The sequence below is a fragment of the Egretta garzetta genome, unplaced genomic scaffold, assembly GCF_000687185.1.
Source record: "Egretta garzetta isolate BGI_Z169 unplaced genomic scaffold, ASM68718v1 scaffold217, whole genome shotgun sequence".
In the NCBI taxonomy this organism is placed as follows: Eukaryota; Metazoa; Chordata; class Aves; order Pelecaniformes; family Ardeidae; genus Egretta; species Egretta garzetta.
This window is the reverse complement of record NW_009260395.1, coordinates 1,155,613-1,164,357: the sequence shown is the minus strand read 5'-3', so window position 1 is coordinate 1,164,357 and position 8,745 is coordinate 1,155,613. Positions and strand designations below refer to the sequence as shown.

The window sequence follows — 8,745 nt, the reverse complement described above, 5'->3', positions numbered from 1 at the left end:
GTAGCTAATAGGGGTTTTTTTGTTGGTGTTTTTTTCCTTTTTCCCCTTCAACTGCAGTAGAGATTAGGAGCATAATGCAGAATGCACTTTTTTTTGACGGCATCCCTCTGTAAGTTGTGACATGGCTCTTCTGATACCTCTTCAGTAGTGACCTGCCTTTGAAGTTTGAAATGAAAGTTTAAAAAACTCAAACCAGAGGACTAGTTCTGGGTCCTGTTTTCTATTAGTTTGGGTCCTAGGACATGTTGCTTTGTGAACGCCAGTATTGCAAAAAAAAAAAAAAAATTGTGTTCAGAATGCTGATAGAGATAATGAAAGGAAAATGACACTGTTTATTTTTAGTTTTCTATTGGCCTTTATTCAGTTTAAATAAAAGATGTATGTTTGTCAGACAGAGGATTCAGATGACTGATTGAACTGTTTCTAGATCAGGTAGCTCCTGTTTAGAAGTTTTGAACTCTTACACCAGTTATAAGCAACATATTAAAGAAAAAAGAAAATACATAGTCATCTTTTTTTTGGCTGATAGGTAATAAAAAGGTCTCCGTGCTTTGTCAAGTAATAGTAATTGTGAAATAGCTGCTAAGATGTGCATTTAGCTCTGTCTCATTGAAGAGAACCGGTTAGAACTTGTTGACTGCAATAATAACAGTAAGCAAACGTTTTTGCTAAGAATAAAAGACTTCTTGCTGATACCTGTTGATTACAAGGAAAGCAAAGGCAATGTGGAGACTTGCAAAGCTCTACATCCACTGTAAATAAGCAGTTGTGTTGTGTTCTATGCAAAGAATACAGGAAGTCTGCTTAAAGACTGTTTTTTATCTCTAACAATGTTAAATATTAAAATACAGAGTAGAAAATTGCTGAAAAACTTTTAGGTGATAATGCAGATGATGTTAATCTGGAAGTATATTTACAAGAAATTAATTTCTATTTAGTTTTACAGAGGGAGGAGATGGTAACTATATATAATTTTTTAGTATTTGACAAAACTGATTATTTCAGTCAACCATGTTTCAAGGCTACATACTTATATCATTAAAAAAAAAGTTACTTCAGGATGTTTTTCTACTGTATTTTGTCCACAGCTAGAGCAGTTTTGGGAGAATGAACGCTTTAAGCTTGTTTCAGTTGCCCATTTCCCTCTGTAATCTTACTAGTTTATGGGATCTTTTGAAAATGGCTTTTTTGCAGTTCTTCTATGGGTAGGTGCATGATTAAGGGTAGCGTTTTGGCCTCTGGAATTCTCATTACTTTGTATAATCCGCAAGATGGAATATGCAGGATGTGATTAACTGGCTCACAGACTCATTTTTTGACTTGTTGTCAACTAAGGATCCCCAAGGATCTTTTTTTTTTCTTTTTGTTTTTTTCTACATAGCTGCCCCCTAGTCTGTCTTCACCCTTTGCAAATGCATGACTTTGTCCCCAGGTGCAAGACAGCATTTGTTTGAGGTTCCTATCAGCCTATTCTTTCAGTTTGTTGAGCTCCCTCTGAATGGCAACCTTACCCTCAAGTCTATTCACCAGGTCCCTATTCCACCTATTTGGTGTCTCAGCAAACTTGCTGAGAGTGCATTCTGTTCCGTTGTCCAGGGTGTTGAAGTTAAGTTGTGTTGATCCCTCTATCAACCCCCGAGGAATGGCATCTGTAACAACGTGCTAGTTCAACTATGAGGAGTGTCAGTTAGCCTTTGAAATATTGACAGCTACTCTTTGAGCCTGGTAATCCAGACAATTTCCCACCTATGTTGCAGTCTACACATCCATCCAACTTGGCAACAAAAATGCTATGAGACTGCATTGAAAACCTTGCAAACATCAAGGTAAACAATATCCCTGGTACTTTCCTTGTGCACTGAACCAGTCATCTCACCGCAGAGGGCAGATTTATCAGGTGTAATTTGCCATTTGCAAATTCATGTTGGCCGTTCCCAGTCACCTTGCTATTGTTGTGCTTGGAAGGGGCTTCCGTGAGGACTTGTTCTGTAATTTTTCTGGGGACTGAGAAACACCCAGGTGTTTCTTGTTCATCATTTTGAAGGTGACTTTATACATTTACCTTTTTCCAGGGGCATCCACCAATCACTGCTAGTGATAATAGCCACTAGTTCAGATGTGATAGGGAGAGACCTCTTGTCCAGCTTAATCAGTATGTGCATCACATCTAGATCCATAAGCTAGCATATTTCCAGTTTGCTGAAGTGGTCCTTAAGTTGATCCTTCTTTCCTGCAGGTAGTATGTCTCTCCTTCAAACTCTACTGCTAGACACTGGGGCCTGAGAAGCCTGAGGGCAGACCTTGCTAGTAAAGACTGGCAAGATATCGAGCGTCTTAGCCGTTTTCATCTTTCATGTCCTTTGTCACTAGGTCTTCTCTCTCTTTCAACAGTGAACCCATGTTTTCCTTGCTTGTAGAAGGATATCCAGTATGCTCATAGAATCCCTTCTTTTTATTCTTTGCATCTCTTGCTAGTTTCAGCTTCATCTGTGGTTTTCCTAATTCTATTCCTGTGTGCCTGGAAAGTCCTTTTGTGTCCCTCCTGGGTAACTTGTCTCAGGTTCCACCTTCTGTAAGCTTCCTTTAGTTTTTGTTAAAAGTTCCCCATTTATCCAAATAGCTGATCAAATGGATCCTTCTCATCCTCTATGGAGGTTGTCCTTTCCTTGAAGATCGTCCAGCTCTGGTGGGCACCTTTGTCATTCATGACCATCTTCTGTGAGATCCAGCCAGGTAGATCTCTGAATAAACTGAAGTCCATTTTCCTACAATCCAGGGTTTTTCTTTGTTCTGTTACTCTTTCCTCACTTCTCTTAGAATCTTAAGCTCCAATATCTCGGCGTTGCTGCAGCCAAGGCAGCTGCTGACTTCCATGCCCCTGATTAGACTGTTTTTTTTAAATGTATGAATAGAAAATTCAGTTAGAGCAACACTACTAGTCAGTTTGTTCGGCCTTTGTGTCAATACTTGTCCTCAATGCATTTGAAATCTGGATTGCTTGTGCCCTACTGTGTTGCTCTTCTAGCAGATGAACTGGTGGTTCTATTCCACCATGAAGCGTGTGAAAGCTGCTTTTGTTGCCCTGTCTTGTGTGTGCCTCTTACCTCACATCTCCACCACTTCAAGACCTTGGTTTAATTGGATTTAGAAAATATCCTCCTCGTGATTCCCAAATTTCTTTTGCTGTGTAGAAGCTGTAATTAAGTACAAGTGTAGTTTATGTGAGACTGAATGTGTTTGCCATCCAAAGCCAAATGACTTATTTGGCATATATAAGGTAAACGCTTGGTTTTGTTTCCATATGTTTCAACACACAAACAGATTATTTAAACATTGTCATTTCTGCCTCAGTCTATAATTTAATTTGGCCTAAATAATCCATGTACATTACTCACCCGCTTCTTCACCATAGAGAGAGAGAGAGAGAGATAAAGTTTGGTTGAGCTGTTTGTATCTGCTATTCTGCATATCCTAGAATCAAGATTAAAAAAAATTTTGGTATTACATTGTGATAAAAGTGATCTGTACTGGTGGTAGGTGCAGTATAGGAAAGAAAAGTATGATCTGATGGAATGTGTTGAAAAGCAATAGCTGATGTTTTGGCTAGTTTGTTACCAAGTTTTGAAAGGAAAAAAATACGCCAAACAAACATGAAAACCCTTCCAACACCCCCAATCCAGAAAAAGCCCAGAAGTAGTTATGTGCTGCAGCTTTGCAGATCGTTTTCAGGAATATGCTGTTGTAATGGTGGTGGTGTATATTAATTCAATATTATCTGTTTTAAGTCTTCAGAAGCATTTTATTTCTTCTGGGGATGAAGCTTTATGAGAAAAAAACAAGAATACAGACTTGGTTCTTTTTGGAAAGGATTTGTTAACTCTGCACTTAACTAGCTGAATAGTTTTTTAATAGTCTGTTCTTTCTGAATGTGGAAAAGAATACCTTGTGTAAGGTAATACTGTCTGCTTTGAATTATAATGAACATGCAAAATGTAAATAATCTGTTATTTAATCTTTAGGATTTTAAACATTTATCTAGTGTGGATTAAGTGTTTCATTTGATTTTGTTTGTATCATCTGTTTTAAAATATATCTTGAAACCTGACACAGGCATCAAGCCGTCAAGAAGATGAACAAGTGGTCCTTGTCAGAACAGATCAAAGTGGAAGGGCATGGCCTGTGACAGCACCAACTGAACCACAGGAGCCAAAAGGAGGACGGAGAAAGCGACAGATGGTAAGTTTTACCAATGTGAGTGTTAAAGTGTAATTCTGAAATGATTTTGTAGTTCTACTTTTATGATGCCATAATTAATGTGAGTGTCTTATCAGAATGTCAGTAGGTAGTTAAAAGTTCCTTTCAGAAGATGATTGTAATTAAGTGTTAGAGTACATATTTATTAAGCATATATTAAGTTTATTTTCAGACTGCGTTTCCCTAGGGATCACTTTAGGGCTTATTTATATGCACATTCAAGGAAAAGTAAGTTTTTCAAATTATCACAGTCTCTTAGCCAAGTAGTTTACATTATATAAAGTTATGTAAATAATGAAGATTAGCAGAGGTGAAATATTTCCAAAATAAGAAAGATTTTACTGAGATACTCAGGTTTTAGGGGCTGATTTTCCTTTTCTTTTCTCCTGGTCAAAAATACTGCTACTGCTGATAATAAAAATTATGACCTAATCTTTGTAACAAAGTGCTTTGGGGAACAGTGAGAAGCTTGGAGGCTGGAGCAGCGTTTTATTCTTAGGACGTTTGCTTGCAACAGTAAATAAACTAATATTTCAATCCTCTTGGGCAAAGAGGAGATGACAATACTTCATATTTCTAGCAACTCAGTTCTTGATTAGCAGGACAGCTCAGTTTGTAACACTGCTGTGGTGGAGTAAAAGGCACAAGAGGGTGAGGAATTGATTGTCATCTTCCTGTTGTTTCCATTTTGGAAAATGCCATCTCTGCTTTATGTTAGTGACCATTCCCTGTGATCCTTCAGGATTTAGTTTAGTCCTGCCCTAAAGGACAAACTCTGTTCTCTTGTGCACTCTGTCGAATATAGCAACGTTTCCCAGCAGACATACAACGTTTATACACGTTTTCAGTAGTGTCTGTGATTGCTGCGTTTCAGTAGTGTCTGTGACTTGACAATTCAAAAGCTTCTGTAATAATGAAGATCACTTTTTGGAATATTCCATTTCTGTGAGTTGATTAACCGTTTCAGTGAATTACTATGCGTCTTTCCTGAGTGGTAATGTTGTAGCTCTGATAGCTTAAGGATATAAAGGATATAGTGATTGTGGGAAGAGGCTGCATTTTTATTTAGACCTACTGATGCAAGTGAAGAAAGGGAAGGATGTTCTTTTCCTTAGGTCAAATGAAGCAGCAAGTTCATTTGCTTCAGATATGCTTAGCTTGTTTCATGATTCTTTAAACTTGTTGAAATTATTAGGATCTGAATTTTATAGTTGATCTTTCTAACTAGGTTAATACTAATTTTCAATATGTTTGTTTCCAGGTCCCTACTCATATAGATAAAGAAAGAGTAAGGTATTTTCAGGATGATGACAGCATGAACCTGAAGGATTTGGTCAAAAATGAGAAGATGAGAACAGCAGAGGATCAAAACTCACTGTTCATGCGTATGGCGTCAAAGGTAGGGTGTTGTGTGTATAGCTTTAATTTAATCAAGTGTTTTATTGTTAGAAATATCAGGGAAGACATTTGGCCTCAGTGCTCTAGGTATGTTGTTTTTTCATTGAGAATTCTTATTGTCTTGAATGGTGGTCCTGATAGATGTTATTAAAGTGACGGAAAACTGCATGCATGCAGCAAATTTGGTGCGTTCAGTTCTTTCGTAGAGGTGATTGATTGTGCTGTTCCTCTGCCTGTAGAATTTGATGCTTTTGAGGTGAAAACTTTGAGTGTGGTGTACTTTAATAGGTTAGCTATGCCTAACAAAGCAGGTTTTCCCCAAATTAGTAACAAATAAAAGCAGCATTTTCTTAGTGTTTAGAATGTCTCTTCCATCTAGAAGTTAGAAGAACCAATGAGATTTGAAGCAAACTACCTGAAATTCCATCAGGATGTCCTGGATAATGAGATATGCTTGCAGGCCACACAGTTTTATACATTATGGTTCCATGAGTGATCCCACTTAAAAGAGTGGCCACCTCACAGACAGTGCAAATGGAATGATTAATTTTTGTCATCCAAACTGAATAATAAAGGATACTTTCTTGATGTGGAAGTGTTTGACAGAGATGATTTCCAATAGCTATAACATACAGTTTCTCTAGCATGCTTCAAATTTTACTAGGTTACTGCTCCAGTATTTTGTGCACCACTGAACAAGTTTTCAAAAAGCTTGTTAGTATGGAATTAGTATCATCACAGACAAAACTTGTTTTTCCATTTATCTAGAAGGCAGACAAGATCCTGGATAGTAGGTTTTGGTTGTTTGGTTTGGGTTTTTTTTTCTTTCTTTTTTTTTTTAAATTCTCCTTCTTCAGGTGATACTTGAAAGAATCGGAAAAGCCATGAGAGTACCCAGTAGAAAATATTTAACCTGATGCTATAAACCATCTGGCAGGAAATTCTGGAGAGATTGTCAGAACTTTGAGAAGTAGAGCGGTTTATACATCTTCTCTTTCAGCTGCTTCTGATAGAAGTTTTCAGTCTCTCCCACTGGCATACTCAAAAAAATTATGCCCTTGAGGTCCAGTTAAATAAACACGTCTTGTTGCCTGTATTTGATTTCCTTCTTTACTTTCCCTTCAAAAAAAAAAGCCCCAAACACATAAAACTTTGCCTAAAACCTGTGTAATAGTGCAAACTATTAACTATAATTAAGTAGCATATCTGTCATGCAAACATTTACGAGTAAATGAAAATGTAAGGACTCAATAAAACTTTGTACTGTCTGCATCATATGATAATAAGCATAACAAGGGAGAAATGGTTGCCGTTTTCTCAAGGACCTTATTCATCTTGTATTGTCCTGTCTCCATTAAGTATTTTATTTAGAAGAGGTAACTTCCATGAAGAGTGGTGGTTGGGGTGTGTGTGCATGAATGTCTATATAAAAACATAAGTGGAATGGAATTAAAAAAACTTAAATCTAGGCACCAAAGGTGAGTTTGTAAATCAGTATTAACATGTCTTTCTTGAAATTATTATTAATGTTCTCAATTAATCCTGTGTTTAGGCAGATGTTTTCATGTGACTGCTTCCACTGAACAGTTTACAGGATTGCTTTTTGTGCTCTGATTCTTTTCAGAGATGTGAAAATAAAACCAGGCTCATTTGAGTTTGGTAATAGCAAATGTTTGCAATACCCCTAGGAGGACATAGTGGAGAGTGGCATCAAAAAGAGAAATTTTTTTTTGCTTGGATTTTTCCAAACTCAAATGAAAGCCACGTGGACTTTTCTGAGAAACATGTACTTTATATTACTATATAATGTACTGGGCTTGCCCCTGAAATTTCTAAACTTTGTGAAAAGTATTGTTTGCGTATTCATATATTTATCGATTCCAAGTTTCTTCACTTCAAACTGGAAATAACGTTTAACTCTTAGAGCGTGTTAAGTTATCCTTGGTTTAGTTTTTCTATTTTTGACATCATATTAAGTAATTATTAATGCAAGGAAGACTAGTAACCTTGAAGGGACATCAAAGTTGTCTATATTATTTAGTTTTGTAAGTCTTCAAAGGGAAAATTCTGATATTTTTTCTTTGTAATTTTTTTGTTCTGTTCTTTTTTTCTATTCAATTTTGAAATCCTGTGAATTTTTCAGGTTTTTGATGACCGAGACACTTAATGCAAGAGCAGCTGTATGAGAGATTCACTCAGCCCAGTATTCTGTGTCAAACAGTGACTGCTTAGGAGAAAGAGTATAAGAATAGGTCACATTTCCAATGATGCAGTCTTTATGTGCTTTCCTGGCCTTTAGCAATGTGGAATTTTTTATTGTACCTCTTTACCTGGTATTTCTCTCTGCTTTTGGTTTATGTATAGAAGAGCTAGATGCAGGAAGAGCTAGAGTTCTGTATGTGGTTGCGGGGCCATGATCTCATTGCGATTACAGAGACATGGTGGGACAACACGCATGACTGGAACGCTGCCATCGATGGCTATGTGCTTTTCAGGAAAGACAGGCCTACGAGGCGAGGCGGTGGAGTCACTCTTTATGTAAAAGAGCAACTGGAATGTGTAGAACTCTACCTGGGAGCAGATGAAGAACAAGTTGAAAGCTTGTGGGTGAAAATTAAGGGGCAGGCCAGCATGGGTGACACTGTGGTGGGTGTTCACTATAGGCCACCCAATCAGGACGAGGAAGTGGATGAGGCCTTCTATAGACAGCTAAATGTAGCCTCACAGTCGCGGGCCCTGGTTCTCATGGGAGACTTCAACTATCCGGATACCAACTGGAAGGACCACACGGCAAGGTGCGCACAGTCCAGGAGGTTCCTGCAGAACATCGATGATAACTTTCTGACCCAGGTGGTGGAGGAGCCAACAAGAAATGGAGCGCTACTGGATCTTGTGTTGGCAAATAAAGAAGAATTAGTTGAGGATGTGAAGGTAGGGGGGAGCCTTGGCTGCAGTGACCACGACATGGTGGAGTTCCGGATTCTGAGAGGGGGAAGCAGAACAACAAGTAGGACTACCACACTGGACTTTAGGAGAGCAAACTTTGGCCTCCTCAGGGACCTACTTGGAAGAATTCCATGGGCTATGGCTCTC

At 38.0% G+C, this 8,745-nt stretch overlaps 1 protein-coding gene across 2 annotated transcripts in view; it reads left to right on the top strand.

Annotated features, from left to right (window-relative positions):
* The window catches only part of CWF19L2 (CWF19 like cell cycle control factor 2), a 71,150-nt gene that overhangs the window by 35,093 nt on the left and 27,312 nt on the right, over window positions 1-8,745 (top strand). For both annotated transcript variants that reach the window (XR_004842555.1, XM_009643044.2), the window contains exons 10-11: window positions 4,111-4,236; window positions 5,516-5,653. Coding sequence is in view for 1 of the 2 variants with exons in the window: in XM_009643044.2 (XP_009641339.1) it covers window positions 4,111-4,236; window positions 5,516-5,653 (264 nt within the window). In the remaining variant the exon portion in view is untranslated. The remainder of the gene's footprint in view (window positions 1-4,110; window positions 4,237-5,515; window positions 5,654-8,745) is intronic.